This window comes from Lichenostomus cassidix, unplaced genomic scaffold (genome assembly GCF_008360975.1).
Source record: "Lichenostomus cassidix isolate B80296 unplaced genomic scaffold, HeHo_3.0 HiC_scaffold_45, whole genome shotgun sequence".
Classification (NCBI taxonomy): Eukaryota; Metazoa; Chordata; class Aves; order Passeriformes; family Meliphagidae; genus Lichenostomus; species Lichenostomus cassidix.
The window spans coordinates 203,898-222,057 of record NW_028147789.1 but is presented as its reverse complement, the minus strand read 5'-3'; the positions used below and the strand labels follow the sequence as shown (position 1 = coordinate 222,057).

Below are 18,160 nucleotides of genomic sequence, written 5' to 3'. Positions count from 1 at the left end.
GCCAGGGGAGGGAGCTCTCCCACAACCCCTGGAATGTTGGGGTTTGGACTGTGCAGCTGCCAACAGCTCTTGGAAACTTGGGGTTTGGACCTTGCAAAGGCCAATGGCACTTTGGTATTGTGCTGTTGACTCTGCAAAGGTGAACAGCCTTTAGACATGTACATTTAACCTTGCTACTGCCAGCATCCCCTGGACATTGGCATTTGCACCCTGCTCATGCCAAGGGGAAGATGGAGACCCAGCAGGTGAGACAGCTGCTGCTCTCCCTATGCCAAGCCCAGTGTGGGGCTGGGTGGGCCTGGGCTGTCCCACGGGGAAAGGTTCCCTTTGAGAATAACAAGGGATTAACAGTTGGCTGTTCCAGAGCTGGCAGCAGCTTTGGTGCTGGCCTGGGAGGGAGCAGGAGGCTCCTGGCTTGGAAGCATTTCAGGGTGACTCCCTGAGGGCCAGCCATGCAGTCTGAGTGTGCTCTTACCTGTGCTCCTCCAGGAAGCTCGAGGGCTTGGAATGAGCCAGCAGCTCACTTCTCAAATACTTGCTCACCAGCAACTCTCCCCAGGAGCCCCTGAGGTGAGTATATCTGTGCTGAGCTGGCTCAGGACCATTTTGCAATGGGATTTAAGGAAGGCAAATGCAGGAAGCCTGGAAGGGAGAAGCTGCTCTGCCATGGCCCTCCTGGCTGCTCTGAAGGGGGAATCATGTCTCTGTGCCTTTTTTCCTCAGCCCATTTTCCACCAAAGGAGAGTTCTCTCTTCTGTCAGCTCCACAAGGTCTGTGACAGGGACTCTGTAGAACTGTAGCAGGAACCTGACCTCAGAGGACCCTTTTAATTTCACTGCAATCCCAGGAAGAAATGCACTAAGCACAAACTATGCTCAGCGTAGAAGTGGATTTTGCATATTTAGCTGCATTTTGGAACTGGTTCTCCATGAATGGACAGCTGTTCTTGCTGGGATCAGAAGAGGCATCTCAGGGGTATTTTGGAATAGGAAGAGAATTCCTGACTGACATGGATGTGGGCTTTCAAGTGCCATTAGACAACAGGGACAGCATGGCCAGTTCCCTTATCTGCACTGACAGTTCCCAGCATGCAGATTCTGGGAACATCCTCTCAACCCCAAGATCCACTGATGCACAGCATTCCTTTGGATTGCTTTGGGAAGCATTGGCAAGGAGATGAGGGACAACTTGAGTGAGGACTTCTGCTTGTCTTCCCCATTGGCCACAGGCTCAGCTCCTGAGGCCTCACTCAGCTCACTCACCTTTCCATTCACTCAGCCACTTGAGGCCCTTTCTTTCTTGCCTTGGCACTTGTGGTCCTGCACTGCTTTGCTGGTCTCCCCAGCTCTGTGTTCTACAGCTTTTTTCCCCTTGATGCCCACCCCCTCAGTACAGCTTTTACCTTCAGGGGAGCTATCTCTCTGCTTGCTGCTTCTCCCCACTCTCTGGAGCAACCTTCCCAGCTCCTTATTGGTCATTTCTGCTCTTTCCCTCCCTGTTCCTGCAGGCACTGAGAGAAGAGCTTTCTACCAGGCAGGACTCAATTTCCCACTAGTAGGCATCAAAGAGGAAATTGATCTCCTCCTTGAGCAGAGGGAGGCTCTGCAAAAGCAGATGAGTGAAACAGCAGTGGCACTGCAATCATCCAGGAGGTGCTCTCTGCCCTTCTTGCCTTTTCATGGCAGAGCAGCGACCGAGGGAGTGATCCCTGGGGCTACCTCATGCTGTGGGCTCCATGGCAGCTGCTCTGAAGGTCACTCTGTGCTCTGCTGAATCTCAGCTGCTGCCCTGGACAGCTGGGTTAGTGCTCTGGGCTCTTGACTAGCAACCATCAGCATGGATTTCTGCTGGCCTCTTCCTGCTAGCCTTGGTTGTGAGGTGCTTTTCCAGATGCCCTTGGTGACCCAATGAGAGTTGGAAACAAGTTGTCCATATCCATTGTGAATCTGGTCCTCTCTGGACAGGGAGAAATGGAAAGTTGTCCTTTGCCTTTCCTCACAGTCTCTGCTGTGGCTGACAGGGACAGGCTGTAGCCTCTGACTGCTTTGTTCTGTTTGACTTGAGGTTGGAGAGTTGACATCTTGGCTGGCAGCCTGCAGAGAGTCCCAGGAATTGATTATCCACAAAGCTCAGCAAGACGGGAGTGAGACCCTAGAGAGGGAAAAAGCCAGGTAAATGAAAGCCTGTGGGACTCTGCATTGTGCTGAATGGATTCCCTCTTTCTGATCTGTGCATCTGCCAGCATTTCCTAAGTGGCAGAATTCTGAACTGTCCATGCAGATGTGTTTCATTCTCTGGATGTTGTTCTTCATTTCTTTTGAGCCTTCAGTTACAGTTTTCCTGAAGACAAAGGATTTTGGAGTAGCTCTTTCCCTCTAAGGATGTGTTCTGTTGTTAGGTCAGTGTCTTAACCCTGCCCAAGTTGCAGTGTAAGGAGCTGGACACATCCATCAGCTCCACCTCGGGTCTGGTAACTTGAACCCTTTGGGAGCTGGATCAGCCTGGCATCCCGATTCCTTTGCTTGGCAGAGCAATCTTAAACCCATGATTTCTGATCTAAGCCAGGTTCCCCTCTGAGGAGCCCGAGGGACACGAATGTCTCTCATGGCCATCTGTTGCTTTGCTCCACAGGCCAGCTGTAACTCTGGAAGAGAAGGAACTGAGCCTCACGAGCGCGAAAGAAAACTGGATCAAAGAAATATCTCAGCTTCATTCTGCTGTTCGACGGGGTGAGGAGCTCCTCTCAGACCACATAGGAGAACTGAAGGAGCTCAACACCCAGGTAACCTGTGCACTGGCATCCTCTTCTCCAGGGACACACAACACCACCTTCAGCTTGGAGGCTCCAACTGCCTCCCTCTCCCGGCAGCATCCACTGCTGCCATGTGCTGCCATGTGCTGCTGCACCCTGAAGCCAAGGCTGGCTCTGATGTCTCCTGCCAAGGTTTTCCCCTGTTCTCTCCTGGGTTCCAGCATGAACTCGCCAAGGAGAAGCAGGAGCAGACTGCTTTGGAGCTCTTCCATCCCTCCTGTTACCAGTGTTGTCCCAGGTGGAGTTTGTGCCTGTGCCAGGCACTGAGCAATGTGGGGACACAGGTGGGGTTATGGCAGGCTAGGGAGGGCACTTCCAGCACAGCCAGTTCATCCGGTGTTTAGGGCTGCCCCATCAAGGATGCCCATTGCCTCCCTTTCTTTCTTGTGACTTTATTTGTCTCCATTTGAATGCTTGGCTTTGCCCCTTCTGTGACCGGTGTGTTTTTTGCTTGAAGTCATTTCTCCTTCATTCCTCACCCTCCTGCCTGCTCTGCTGCCTCAGGAGCAGCCCTGTCCCTGAGGCTCAGTGCATCCATGTTCCAGATCCGCTCCCTGCAGGAAGCAGTGCTGGAGAAGGATGCTGCCCAGGCAACTCCCCAGTCTTCCCTTCCCCTTCCCCTTCCCCTTCCCCTTCCCCTTCCCCTTCCCCTTCCCCTTCCCCTTCCCCTTCCCCTTCCCCTGTGCAGTGATGTGGAAGGCAGAATGCAAGAACTCTCTGGAAACTGCCCTGAAGGAAGAGGACACTGCAAGAAAGGAAGAGGCTGTGACTCTTCATCAGGAGGTGGCATCTCTGCAGAGGAAATTGGAGAACGCAGAGAAGGAAAGAAAGGATGTGCTGGTGAGAATGGCAGATGCCATGAAGGGCCATTTTGTTGCTTTTGGGGGCCTTCTCTTGCTATATCTAAGGAGCACCTTTTTCCAGTTTAACTTTCCGAATTGCATTCTTCTGAGTAAGGAGGAAAAGGTGTCATAGGCACGTCAAACCCAGTTAAGCCTGAGGCTGCTGATTTTCCTCCACGCTGGAGCTTTCTGCCCTCGAAGCTGTAGTTCTCAATGTCTGCACTTGGAGCTTTATTCCTCCTCAAAGGAACTCTTGAGTAGAGCACCAGGAGGTCAGGGAAGGGCAGAAAGGAACCTGGGATATGCTGAGGGAGCTGGGAAAGATGTGGCAACAAGGAGAGGCCCAGGAAAGGTCTGCAGCATCCCGAGAGGCAGGGAGAGAGGGGCAGCCCGTGCCTGCCACTGCAGCAGGAGTTCAGATCTGGTATGAAAAGCAAACGGAGAGAGATGAATCACCGACTCTTCTTCTCCCTATTTTGCAGCATGAACGGGACAGTCTGCAGGCAGATAAAGAAAAACTGGAGTGTCAGATCAAGCTTCTGGAAGAATCAGTCACAGCCTCTGAAACCCGAGCAAATACAGTGACAGAAAGGAATTGCTCCCTTCAAGAAGAACTCCAGACTGTAATGCCCATCTTTCAAATTAAAACAGAAAAACTGGAAACACAGGAAAAGAAAATGGAGATGCTCCAGAAAGAGGCAGCAGAGGCCAAAGCTTTGCAGGGGCATCTCACTCGCATGACTGCCGACCTGTCAGAGAAGGAGAGAGAAATCAAGTTGTACCAGGAGCGGATGAGACTGCTGGAAAAGAAGAATTTAATGCACACAACTTCCTTGCAAAGGAAGGAACTAAACCAAATGAGAAGGGAAGCTGAGCGGGAAGCCATGAGGGAAGAGCTGGAGCGTGTGACTGCTGCTTTGAAGCAGAGAGAAAACAGAGAACTCGAATGGAGGCAGAAGGCTCAAGCCCTGAGTGCTGCCCTTGCCAAGAGTGAAATGTCCTAAGGGACTCTAAGGAAAAAATTAAACATCCTGCAGAGAATGGCTCCTGGCAGGGACACAGACTGGTCTTGTCTACAGGTAGGCACTGGGATAGATCTACATTCCACTCAGACGTCCCTGAAGGATTCCAATGATGTTTCCCATAAAGAGGTGGGAATATATATCCCTGTCAGTCCATGGCCTGCTTGGGCAAAGCAGTCAGAGCTGCAGCCAGCAGCCTTGTCTGCCTGGCTGGCTCCAGCCAGAGACCGCTGACCTGCAGGAATGTTTCCTGGCACACCTGGAATGACTGACACAACTGTGGAGCTGGCTGTTAAAATCAGCTCCAGTCCAGAAGCTGGGCATGGGGAGCTGCTTCTCCCGTGCATAGGCAATGGTAGGCAACACGTGGTGGTTTGGATTTGGTGTGGAAAGGAATGGAGCAGCTGACCTGACTGATGGACTAAAGTGAGCAGAGTTTTGTACCGAGGGCTGAACAGCAGCTGCACTGTTGGAGCTGACTGGAGGAAGTTTCCAGAGATGGAGAGTTCTGATGGACAGCTTTTCCGGGGCTTTAAAATAATGGAAGCATCTCCTCTCTGAATTCCCAGCGGGCTGTTGGAGCAGAAGGAAAGCAGCTGTCACGGCACTCAAGGAAAGGCCTGGAATGTGTGCTGAGTCTGGTTGCATCATCAGAAGAGAAGGCAGAGAGGAGGGAACTCAATGCTGAGCCCAGGAGGAATCCTGAGCAGGTAAAATGGGCTTTTGCTGCCTCTGCAAAGCCTCAGGCTCCTCTGGAGCACGACATGTTTCCCCAGGCAGCACCTTGGAGTCCTCTGCTTGTTTCCTTCCCTCTCCCTCCTGTGGGCACACACTTGTATTTTGCCTCTTGTGGCACCCCATGGCCTTCACAAATGCACCTTCCTTCACTCTGGTGCCCCCTCCTTGCCCCAGCATCCCCAGACACACACTTGACTCTCTTCCACAGCCCACAGCGAGTGCTTTATGCCCCCAGTGTTCTCTGGTGTAATTAAGGGTCTCTGAAGAGAGATCTTCTTGTCTTGACATCCAGAGGTCCTTTTGCTGCATGTGACCCTTTCTCCCATCCAATGTGCAGGTGGAACATCAACAGAGGAGCCAGATGGGACGTTGTAGGCGTCAGGAGAGGGACAGTTTGCTCCCTGTGCCTGGGGCTTCCAAGGAGCTCGAGTAGAGGAGTTCTTCAGTGCCTCAGGTAAGCAGCAGCCCTCCTGCTGAGGCACAGCCTGTGGAACAGGGATCAGTGCCCTGAGTTCTGTCCAGAGGCGGTCTGGGAGCCTCTTCCTTCCCCTTCTACAAGGACAAAGTGTTTGCCAGGGCTGCAGTTGGAGGCTGTGTCTGCCCTGACAGCCAGTACTGTGGGGCTGCAGATGCTCCTGAAGTGTGGGCTTGTCTGAGTTGGGCCTTGTGCCTCTTTCAGGTGTCCCTGCTGCAGTCACAGCTGGCCCAAGACCTGCAGCATCGGCAGCATGACGTGGAAAGATGTGTAGAGACCAGCCAGTAAGTGTTCTGTTCCTCAGCAACTGCCAGCCATTATTTTGTAATAAAGAGTTTTTTCAGGAAAATATTAAATTCAATTTTTTCACTGGCACAATGAGGCTCAAGAGGTGGTGTGTGATTTCCCCACTTGAGGCCAGAGCTGTTCCCCGAGACAAGAAAGGAATTTGAGTTGTTACCAAACTGCTGGGTAACAGGGGAGAACAGGAGAAAACCTTGACAGGAGACACCAGAGCCAGCCTTGGCCCTTGGTGCAGCAGCAGCCCGGGCAGAACACAGCAGCAGTGGATGCTGCTGGGAGGGGAAAGCAGTTGTGGCCTCCAAGCTGAAGGTGGTGTTGTGTGTCCCTGGAGAAGAGGATGCCAGTGCACAGGTGACCTGGGTGTTGAGCTCTTTCAGTTCTGTGCTCTGAAAGGAGCTGCTCTGCCTGCTAAGAGGCCTGGTTGATCTGGCACAGTGTCCCTTCAACTGCTGAGGGTACAGGAGCACTGACCCACCCATTCAGGGAACCAAGGGGCCACTGTGACACTGTGGGGTCTTGTGGAAGTAAAGGGCCATAAAGTCACAGCAGGGCCTCATTGGAAAAATGGTCCTTTGTGACACTGTGGAACCCAGGAAACCATTGTGACACAGTGGGGCCTCATGGAAACCATGGTACATTGTGACACTACAGAAGCTCATGAAACCAAGATTCCGTTGTGAAGCTTGATCCTGTGGAACATTATGGAACCAGGGGTGCATTGTGACACTGTGGGGCCTCCTGGAACCAAGGAGGCCATTGTGGGACCCCATGGGATCATTAGTCCTACCAGGAACCTGCTGCAGGTGAGTTCTCCCCAGGGTTCCACAGGTCCTGCCAGGACCCTGTTCCAGCACAGGCTTCCTCCAGGGTCATGGCATGTTTCAGGAATTGATCTGCTCCAGTGTAGGATCCAGCATGGGATGCAGGTGAATCCCTGCTCCATCCTGGGCCCCAATGGGCTGCAGGTGGATTTCTGCTCCATCATGAGATGCAGGTAGGCAACAAAGCCTGAGACAACCCCCCCACACCATGTCCAGATTTGTCAGCAGGGCAGAGGAAATTTGGGGGCACCACCCCACAGCTGAAGCCCTGCTCCTTGTCCTGGCTGGGCACGCAGCTTCTGGGACATGGGTGTCTCCTGATGCCACCCTCCCTGGTGCCCACCCATGGAGAAGAATGGAGAACTTTAAAGTAATTTTGGAAGCTAGGCTGGTTTGGGGAGGACAAAGGAACAATTTGGGGGGCTTTTTGGGGTGTCCATGTATCCCCCCTGCCCCAAATCCCTCCCATTCTCTGGCATTCCCTCCCCTGCTCACAATCATCTTTCCTGTGCCCTCAAATCTCCCTGGAGAGGGACTCCCAGTTTCCGCTGTCCCATGTTCCCACCGATCCCCACAGCCCTGTGGTGGCCAAAGGTGGCAGGACCAAGGTGAGCAGAATGCCAACTCTGCAGCAGGGCAAACTGTCTGGGACTCGCTCAGCTTTTGGCTTCAAAGCTGCGGTTTGCAGGGAGCTGTGGGGTGGCACAGCCCTGGCTCAGAAGGACTGGCTTTGCAGAAAGTGTTGGTCCCACCTGGCACAAGGAGCTGCGGTGTGTAGGGAATGAATCCCTCCTGGTCTCTTGCCCCAGGGGCTCCCCCAGGAATCAGCCCTGCCCCATGCTCGTGATGCCAGTGAGTTCCACCTGCACATGTAAGGACTCGGAGTGGATGTTTTACGCCATGGGTCAGGGTGTGGGGAGAAAAGGAGCCACTGGGACTGTCTGCATGATGTCCCTGCGGCCCCTCCTCAACTGCTGAGGAGGCAGGAGCTCCCAGCCACTGGCTTGTGGAGCTAAAGGGCCACTGTGGGACTGTGTGGAACCAAGGAGACCACTGTGACACTGCAGAACCTCATGGACCCAAGGTTTCATTGTGACACAGTGGGGTCTTGAGAAACCAAGGAAACCATTGTGACATGACAGAACCTCTTAGAACCAAGGGGCCATTGTGACTGTCAGGTGAAAAGGGGAGGCTCCCTTGAACCTTAATGTTTAATTTTTCTGTCAGTGTCCCAGGAAAGCCAAGACCCTTGTGCCCGACCAGTCTGTCAGCATTCCCTTACGGGGATCCTTCACTGAGCTGTCCTGCTGGATTGGGGGGTGTTTGACTGACTTAGTCAGGGAAACACCAACAGCATAAGGGAGACCCCTCAGCAGCTCTTCCCATTTATTAAAGTGTGTTCCCTGCTGCCAGCGACTGCCAGCTCCCGGGAAGGACTCACATTGACAGTTTATGGAATAACACCCTGTATTAATATAAAATCGTGACAGGTTAAGGTTTGAAAGTTGTCAGTGATAGTATCTGACTGCAAAAATATACTTGAAGGAATACACAGACAAGCTCTAATCCCCAATGAAATATCCAGCACATAAAGTATGATTCTTACCCAACAGGAGAGAAGACAGGTTCAGCCCCTCAACTGATCCCAGCAGTTACCATGGAGTCTTCCCTAACATTTCATTCTTTACTTTTATACTATTTCTTTGTGTCTAGGTGGAGTTTGAGTGACTCAAGTCAGACATACCTTTGTTACTGCTTTGCTTTTAAGGATACAGTCTAAAAGAACACAGAGCTCATGCCCATGCCCTTTGGGATGGAGGTGTGCATTAATATTACTGTTATAGCTTTAACGAACCAAGTTCATCTGAGGAAAGAGATTTCACCACAGTCACTGGCTCAGCATCAGGACATCTTCCCCTATGTCCCCTGGCTCACAGGTGCTGTGTGGTTTATTAGCTGAAAAGTACCATTGAGTTCCTTTCCCTGCAAGGATTCCCACAGAGCCTAGCTGTGGTGTCTCCATTCCGCTCCACCCTCCATTCCATCCCCCTCAGCAGGTGTGTGTGTTCAGGGAATCATTTTGGGATAGGTTTCAAGTCCTGCCAACCACATTCCACCCAGGGAGCAGCAACCATGATTTACCCTAGAATTTCCATACTGTTGTAACTCCTGTTAGGATGCCCACAGAACTCCTCAGTTTTCTCTAATTGTACCTGCAGTTACCTGTCCACAGGGTGCCCAGTCATCTTCCCACAAGGGGCTGCAGGCAGGGGAAGGAACGTGTTGTAGGGCTTGCTGGAAACTGCACAGGCACTGAGTCAGTAGGGATGGCACAGGAACCCAGGCCTGGGAAACATTCCTGTCCCCCACTTGCCAAATGCAGCCACAGGAAACAGGTCTGCTCTCCACTGGGACAGGAGGCCACATCTCCGCACTGGAGCAGGGGACCAGGTGTAGTCCCTGTCCCCAGCATGCCAAGTCTGGTCACGGAAGGCCAAGTCTACCCACTGGGGTCTCAGGCATGGTTTGCCTGCTGCTGGCATGGGAGGCCTTCCCTCCTCCACATGGGAGGCCAGGTCTGCTCACCAAAATGATCAGAGTAGTGGTATTTCACTGACAGCCAGGGTGACAGCACCAAGCACACACCTGGCCTCCCACTTATTCTACACCTCTCATGTCTCTTCACAGTGCCAGACCAGAGTCAAGCTCAACAGGGTCTTCCTTCCCCGCTGATTCTGCCAAGCCCATTCCCTTGACTGTGGTTTCGTTGCATAGTAGGCAGGGACAGTGGGAATTTCATTCATTGACTCAGGTGTGCCACTAGATGACAAAGCATTTGACTATTTATTGGACACATATAAGTAACGTATGTTCCTCTCCTGGGTTATATATAGGTGGCTCGTCCACCTTTGGTCAAAATCAATATTTTTGTCTAAGTTTGAGGGTTACTTGAGATGTCATGAGAAAGTATCACTGTCCTTACTTACCACCTGCAAATTCTGGCTTGTGGCTACCCTGTGTCCCCAGTCATCGCTGAATCTTTTTTGAAAACTAGAATTATGAGCTCTACTCCCAAACATATGTACGATATCCTGTCATCCACTGATGACAGAAGCACTCTGGAGGCCAGGGTCCAGGCAGTCTTCTCTTGCCTTGATTTAGAGAGACCAAGAGCCCTTAGAATTTCATTGTTCTTGTATACCACTTTCCCCGTGGTCCAAGGGGAAAGTCCACAAATACAACACTGATAGTGTTGGTCAGTCCTTGGACCAGATTATGAAAATGTTTGTATTTATTAACTTCCTCTGTGGCAGCTTCTTGTAAAGATATTGTAGTGGACTCATATCTCACTGTCACATTACCACAAATGTTCAGCTGTCTCTTAAAAATATGAGATCTCGTATGTAAAGCTCTTTACTGTTATCCCTTATGTGAGGCTCTTGAAACGCCTTCCAATCCTTTCTTTTCACTTCCTTTGTTAACTTTTCACAGATGTAATTTTGCCTCTTAATTCTCACTTTTTGTGTGGTTGGACAGTTTCTGATGATGTGGGAACATGTTTCATTTTCAGCTTGGCAGTGTCTGCAGGTTTTTATGTATTGATCTTGTCTGCCCCTGGTTCAGGTGTGAGATCTTCATACACCTCAGGAAAACTGGCCAAGCACTCCCACCACATGGAAGAATGAACCCTCTAGTCACTCTAGAGTTATACAACTCCAATTTTATCAAATCTATTTAATTTTCCACTGGTTTATGGCAGGTAGATAGCAAATTTTTAGCCAGAATGTCCCTCCAGTCTAAAGGACTTGTCTGAGTGGCTGTTGATACTTGCATCAATTGTATCAAGTGGACCATTTTGTCAGGTCCAGAGAATTAAGTCACTTAGAGTGAGTGATGAATAAATCAACAGCGGACCCTCACTAATTGTGGAGCTGCACCCAGCAAAAAAATCCATGGGCCAGGCTCTGGGTAACTAATTAAAGCTGTTACCATAAATTTCTTTCACTTTTTTTAGTACTATTGTTGGTTGGTAAATCCAAACTATAGGGAGAAAGTAACTATAACATATTTCACTGGGGCACAGGTCAACTTGGTTACTGTTATGGGTATCCAGCAGGACCACGAGGAGGTGCAACCTCTGCAGCAATGCCCAGTTTGTAACCAAGCCCTTGTCTTAAGAGACTCATAGTTACTCCTGCCATTTTTACCTGTGTTTTGTTGAATTGCTGCACTTGGACATTCAGAGCACTGGGCAGAAATCACATCACGTCAACACCTGGGGTCACATCCACCATGAATACTTGCTTTACCTTCACAAATATTAGCTCCCGTTTCTATAACTCATTGCTGTCATCTCTTAGATGTGGTTCCTGAAACACTACCCACTCTTTCTTTTTAGCTTCCTTTGATAACATTTCACAGATGTAATTGTGCCTTTTAATTCTTGCATCCTGCATGATTTGGCAGCTCCCCATGACATGGGAGCATGTTTCATTCTCAGCCTGGCAGTGTTTGCAGGATTTGATGTGCCTTTATCTACCCCTTGCCAGGAACCTTCTTTCGGGATAAATGTTGGTTCTCACCTGCAATGCTGTTCCAACCTCCCTGTGGTGTGTGTGCCTCTGCAGTTCTTGATCCAGAGGTTGATGGCCCTTTCCCATTCACAGCTGGCAATACCCAGGCCTTGGGATACCAATTTTGACCATTTGCAAATTCTACTTTTCTCCAGTTGCAAGGTTTCGGAGAGCTGACACTGGAGTAGCTACCTCCCGTTCTGATGTTATTTCCTTATTACTATAACCAGGTAGTTCCATCACTGGTTTGGGTTCCCATATGGATGGCATCTTTTCTTTGTCTCCTGCAGCTTGCATCCATAGCTTTTCATAGGCTTGTGTGTCAGTTTTGCATGGCCTGGTTCTTGGTAGTGGGGAAGGCCACAGAGGTGGCTTCCATGAGAAGCTGCTAGAAGCTTCCACCACGTCCCATCAGGGATTCCAGCAGAGCCAATCCCTGATGGCTCTGAGGACCAAAGCTGGGCCAATTAGAGATGATGGTAAGGCCTCTGTGATAACATATTTAGAGAAGAAATCAACACAAAGTTTGTGGCACAGTTTTCATTCTGGCCAGAGAAAAGGAGGAGGTGAGAACATGCGAGAAACAACATGCAGACACCAAGGTCAGTGGAGAAGTAGGGGAAGGAGGTGCTCCAGTTGCCATGGGAGTTCCTGGGGCAGATCCCAGGTGGTTGCTGGGCAGGTCCCTGGGTGGGTCCCAGGGTGGTTCTTAGGCAGTTCCAAGGGAGGGTCCCAGGTGGTTCCCAGGAGTTTCCTGGGCAGGTTTAGAGAGATTCCTGGGGTGTGTTTCTGGGCAGGTTCCTGGGCAGTTCCCTTAACAGGTTCCCAGGTGGCTCTTGAGCAGCATTGTTGGGAATTTTGTGGGTTGGACTGGGAAAAATGTACAGAGGATGAGGGGTTCACTTTCTTCAATACTTTAGGCCATGGTCTCTGAAAAAGGACAAAAACTGGAAAACTTCCTTTCTCTCCTACCCCATGGCACTTATACTTTCTGTATTGTCTCATTAATACAGCTCTGCCTGCACATCAGCAGTAGTCTCCATGCTCCTAAAGAACAGTGAGATCACAGGCATGAGAACATGCCAGGGGTCTCTAAGCTGATAAGGAGTTCTAATGTCTCTGGCAGTGATAGTTGTAGCCTAATACAACACCAAAACAACACCTGGTGCCCCCTCTCAATCCATCCTGAGATTTCCAAAGGACATTGTCTGAGTTGCTGGACCACATTCCAAGGACAAAGCAGCCAGCTGAAATCATCCTGCTACAACCTCCCAGGGGGCTCCTGACTGCTAAAGAACACTCAGGTCAAAGGCACTCCCAGGGCTTCCAGCCTCACACCCCACAGGCCTACAGCCTTCTCCAGAGCCCTGAGCTCACCTGCACTCACACGCCTACCACGGGCACCTGCCAGAGCCCTCTGGCCACAACAGAGACACGTGTGCCCAGAGGCACTCCCAGCCTTTCCAAGGTGACGCCCCTGGACACTTTCATCTCATCAGGCACCTCTGCTATGTCACAGGCACTCCCTGGGCTTCCACAGGGGCATCCCAGGGCTCTCCAGGCTCTGAAAGAACACTGAGGGATGCACAACCCGAGCAGTTCCATGGGGACATCCCAGGAGTCTCCCATTTGCCAAACCACACTTAGGTCACAGGCTGTAACAGGGCCTCAGTGGTGACATCCCAGGTGTCTCGAGGCTGCTGAGGAGCCATGAGGTCACAGGCACTCGCAGGGGCTTTATGGTGACATAACTGGAATCTCCACACTGCTGAAGAGCCATGAGTTCACATAGTCACACTTGCTCCCTGGTGACATTCCAGGCATCTCCAGGCTGCCAAAGAGCCATGATGCCAGAGGCACTCACAGGGCCGCCGTGGTGACATTCCAGGTGTTTCCAGGCTGCTAAAGAGATGTGATGCCACAGGAACATGCCTTGCCATCTTCTCAGCAGCCAAAGGCTAAAGGCCTCCCAGAGTGGAGGCATCAGTGGCCCAGGAGCCATGGTCCTTCAGGGATCCCCCGAGTGCAGCAAACAGGACAGTTGCTGGCTCGCAGAGGCCCCACGCACAGGGACTTTGCTGCTCAGTGCTGCTGTGGCCCAGCATGGCTCCGAGGGCTTCCTTTTGCACCCCTGTTTGGAGAGCCCGAGGGATGTCCTTTAGTCACAGCAAGCTTTCAGCCTGGCCCCACTTCCAGTCAGCAGCTTGTCCTGAACGTGGGACAACGAGAATATGATGCCATCCAGGCAAAAACAAATGTCAAAGTCTGTTAGACAAAAAAAAAACCAAAAAAAACCCCAGGACCACATTAGAATACAGCAGTTCCTGGGAGCACACAATGCTTCTGAAAAGCTCCAGAGCACCTCAGCTCAGCTGGCATTCATCAAGGCCAAGGCCTCACCAGCATTTCTCAGATCATGGTGCAGCCTGAGAAAGGGCAAGAGGAGATGCACCAGCACAAGAAGGGAGATCATACCTGCCCACAGGCCCCCCATGCTGACATGCCAGGTCATCTCGGGGCTCTTTCTTCTTGCAAAGACATCTGAGGTGACAGGCAGTCACAGTCCGTCCATGGAGACATCCCATCTCTTAAGTGCTCAGGAGCCCATTTGGCACTGCCACTCACTGGGGTTCCATGGGAACATCCCAGTGGTGTCTGTGCTCCTAAAGAACACTGAGGTCATGAGCAATCCCAGAGGCTCCATGGGGACATCCCAGGAGTCTCCCATTTGCCAAACTGCACTGAGCTCACAGGCTGCAACAGGATGTCAGCTGTGACATCACAGAGGTCTCTAGGCTGCTGAGGAACCGTGATGTCACAGGCTCTCACAGGGGTTCCATGATGACATTCCAAGGGTCTCCAGGGTGCCAAAGAGCAATGAGGTCACATGCTGTCAAAGAGGTTCCATGGTGACATGCCAGGGATCTCCAAGCTGCTAAAGAGCCAGAATGTCACAGTCAGTCACGAGAGTTCCATGGTGACCTCACAGGGCTCCCTGGGCATGAGACAGATGTGCTCAGAGGCAGTCACAGCCATTCCATGGTGACATCCCAGGGGACTTTAGTCAGCTAAGGTACTAGGCACTTACAGGGTAGCCATGGTGACTTGCCAGTCATCTCTACACTTCTAAAGAACGGTGAGGTCCCAGGCAATCCCACGAGCACCATGTGGATATCCCAGGGGTCCTGAGGCTGCTCAAGAGCTCTGATCTCACCAGCAGTGACACGAGCTCATCAGGGACATCTGTGGCTGCTGCGCTGGCAGCTTCACACAAAGGCTACTGGAGCAGCCTGGCCACTGAGTCTTGAGGGGCAGAGAGCACCCCTTGGCTTTCTCAACTCCTTCTCAGGAGCCTGGGGGTGGCTGCATCCAATCCCAGCCTCATACTGTCAGTGCTATAAGCAATTCTGTCCCGCAGGACGTACAAATGGCCCATCAGATCTGTTTATACAAAACCAATTCTTTACTAAGAGAAATGATTCCACACAAAGCACTCAATCCCAATTACTTACTACTCATTAGAATAATCAAACTTACTCTGGTAGTGTACATAGAGTACAATGGAGTGCACTCTATGAAAGCAATAGGAAAACAGTCATATATTACAGCAGGCAAATAGAAACATGTAACTCACGACACCAACACTCATGGGCAGCTCTTTCCCTTCATGATTGCCACATGGACCCCCCAAAATCCCTCCAAGGGGCATCTGTGGCTCAGCTTTGGACTCCTGCAAGATCCAAATATTCTCTCACCCTCCCCTCAAAAAACCCCTCCCAGGGACATTGCAGAGATATTTGGAGCTTGACTGTGGAATCTGTAAGCTTCAAACACCCCTAAAGAAACCCTCTTGGGGATCCCCTGACATGGCGAGCTCCCCCTCCCTGGTCACCTGTGGGATGTGGGCAGGGGCAGTGCTGCCAGGGCCGAGGGTGCTGCAGACTCAGCAGGGGGGTGGTGGTACCTCATGGTTCTTCTGCTCCTCTTACTGCTCCTCCTCCTCCTGTCTCCCTCCTCTTCCTCCCGCTCCTTCTCCGTGCCCACCCTGGACCCCCTTTCCCAGCCCTCTCAGCCCCATGGACACTGTCCCCAAGATAGAGCTCTGGGAGAAACATTTTTCACACTTGGGACACCTGTACGGCCTCTGCCCTGTGTGGCTCCTCTGCTGGACGACCAGGTCAGAGCTGTCTCTGCAGCTCTTCCCACATTTCCCACACTTGTAGTGCCATTCCAGGTGTAGATCTCCTGGTGGATCTGGTGGAAACTCCAGCTGAAACCCTTCCCACATTCCAAGCACTTGTAGGGTGTCTCCCCATCATGAAGCTGCTCACAGACAGCAAGTTCAGAGTTCTGACCAGATCTCTGGCTGCCTCCCTGGCATAAGGTGGGTCCTTCCTCCTCAGAGCACTGTGGGCTGAGTTTGCAGCCACTCCTCATGAGAGATCTCCACGGTTTTTCCTCCCCATTGGATTCCTGCACCCTGGAGCCACACAAAATAGCCTCTTCCATGAGGTTCTGCCAGGGAAATTTGTCCTCCCAGGTCTCTGTAATAAGCTCATTATCTAGGAGGGGAAAGTCAAGGAGATGATGGGATTTGCCTCCATGCCAGAGAAAAGGGGAAGGAGATCTCCCCAAATCTGTCCCCGGCAGGACAGCGTCAGCAGCAGGGTTGTCCTGCAGCCAGGGGCAATGCTGGGATGGGAGATGGAAGAGAAGAGAAAAGGGGCAGTGACTTTCTCCTCACCTGTCTGGGTGTCCCAGGGCATCTTCCTCTTCCTCACAGCCTTCTCCTCCTCCTGGATAAGGTTTGGGAATGTAAAATCCTGGTTTGGGGGAAAAGAATGTTCACACATGTTGGGTTTGAAGGTACCTCTGTCCAAGTCCATCACTAGAAGTCACTGGGTGGCTAGTGTCCATAAAAACCTCCAAAAATCAAGAGGGAGTCCAAAAAATGCCCCCTTCCCGGTCTCCTCTTTCAAGTTCTGGGGGTCCCTATTCTCAGGGCTGCTGGGGGTGGCCTGTGGTTCCTGGGGATCCCCCCTCTCTGGGGTCCGGCTTAGGGATGCTGGGGGGGTTTAAGGTGTCCCAGGGGTCATCCTCCTGATTCTGCCTTGGCTCCCCGGGGTCCCACAGTCCCCCACTTCAGCCTCCCCCACTCCAGGCACTCAGGAGTTCCCCCTCTCCCTGACAACACTTTCAGGGTCGGAGGGGCCCAGATCCCACTCATCTCCAGGCTCCCCCACCCTTCCAGGCTGCCAGGAGTCTCCCAGCTCTGTTATCAGCCCTCTCCACTCTCCCCATACTGGGGCTCCTGGGGAGCATCTCCCAGCATCTCCCCGGGGATCCCCAAAACCAATGTCTTGCCCCATCAGTACTAGGCAATCACCACGTGGGCCCCCCAAAATCTCTGCAAGAGGCATCTACGGCTCAGCTTTGGACTGTTGCAAGATCCAAACACACCCATATTCCCCCTACAAAAAACCTCTCAGGGACATGCAAAGATATTTGGAGTGAGATTCTGGAATCTGCGAGCGCCAAATGCCCCTCCAAAAAAACAACCCCTCTTGGGGACCCCCTGACATATTTGGGGTGAGCTCCCCCTCCCCAGTCATCTGCGATGCTGACAGGGCCGGGGCTGCTGTGGACTCTGTGGAAAGGTGGTAGAACTCCATGTTGCCCCTCCTGCTCCTGCTCCTCCTCCACTCCCACCACAACCCCCCTTTCCCACCCCTGTCTCTCCCATGGCCACTGCAGCACTGGCTGCTGGGTGGGGGGAGCCCCCCATGCAACCCCAGGGATGGGCAGGGAATTTGGGGAACCCCCAGTGTAGATCTGTCCGCCCTCGAGCTGCAGGGAATCACTCCAGTGCGAGGCATAAGGGCTCAAGTGCTGAGGCACAAGGAAGGACCCCCCTGTAAGCACCCTTATCCTGCCTCTCCCTCCCCTCTCCTCCTCATCCACGTCCATGTCCATGTCCATGTCCATGTCCATGTCCATGTACATGTCCATGTCCCCACAGGTTCCATGGCTATGTTCCCCACCAGAGCAGCTCGGGGCGGCTTGGGTACCAGGGCACCCCAGACCACCCAGACTGTGAGAAGGGACTCCCAGACCCCCCTGTGAAGGCACCCAGGGCACCCCAAGAGGACCCCCCAGATCTCCCTTAGCCAAGGGTACCCAGAACCCCAGTGCAGCCCCACCAGCCTTGGTGTCCCCACAGCTGATTGCAGCTGAGGGCAGCTGCTCCTTTGGCTGTGCATCCCTGTCCGAGCACAACCACTGGATCAAGGAGCTGTGCCAGACATCCCAGCCTACAAGGTGGGACACCTCATAGGTACCTTGGCGACACCCTGGGGACCTCCTGCCATCTCCAGCACCTGCACTGGGGGAACTGCTGCCCCCCTGTTCCCTGAGTGGGTGAGGAAACAGAGGCATGAACCCTCCAACCCATCCTGGAGTCTCCCAAGTGTCCTGTCCTGTTGCCCACGTCCTCTCCTGGCCCCATGTCCCTCCATGTCTCCACCACTCCCACGTATCCCCCTCAAATTCCCTCCACGTCCCCTCCAGTTCCTC

General features: G+C 52.3%; 1 protein-coding gene and 1 long non-coding RNA gene across 3 annotated transcripts; one reads left to right on the top strand and one right to left on the bottom strand.

Moving 5' to 3' along the window:
• Positions 1-6,227, top strand: LOC146420836 (uncharacterized). The gene is made up of 9 exons (XM_085047976.1): positions 1-245; positions 490-570; positions 2,065-2,171; positions 2,632-2,782; positions 3,358-3,652; positions 4,137-4,733; positions 5,246-5,386; positions 5,752-5,868; positions 6,094-6,227. The coding sequence occupies exons 1-6, from the start codon at positions 231-233 to the stop codon at positions 4,139-4,141; spliced, it is 654 nt and encodes a 217-aa protein (XP_084904102.1). The 5' UTR covers positions 1-230; the 3' UTR covers positions 4,142-4,733; positions 5,246-5,386; positions 5,752-5,868; positions 6,094-6,227.
• An 8,804-nt stretch (positions 6,228-15,031) lies between these two features.
• LOC146420835 (uncharacterized) lies at positions 15,032-18,137 on the bottom strand. 2 transcript variants are annotated; one of them, XR_014848941.1, is made up of 3 exons: positions 17,926-18,137; positions 16,332-17,234; positions 15,032-16,149 (listed from the first exon to the last, which is right to left on the bottom strand). It is a non-coding gene; the product is annotated as an uncharacterized LOC146420835 (long non-coding RNA). The 2 variants fall into 2 exon arrangements; XR_014848940.1 differs by lacking the exon at positions 17,926-18,137 and having other exon boundaries at positions 16,332-17,576.
• Between the last annotated feature and the right edge of the window lie 23 nt (positions 18,138-18,160).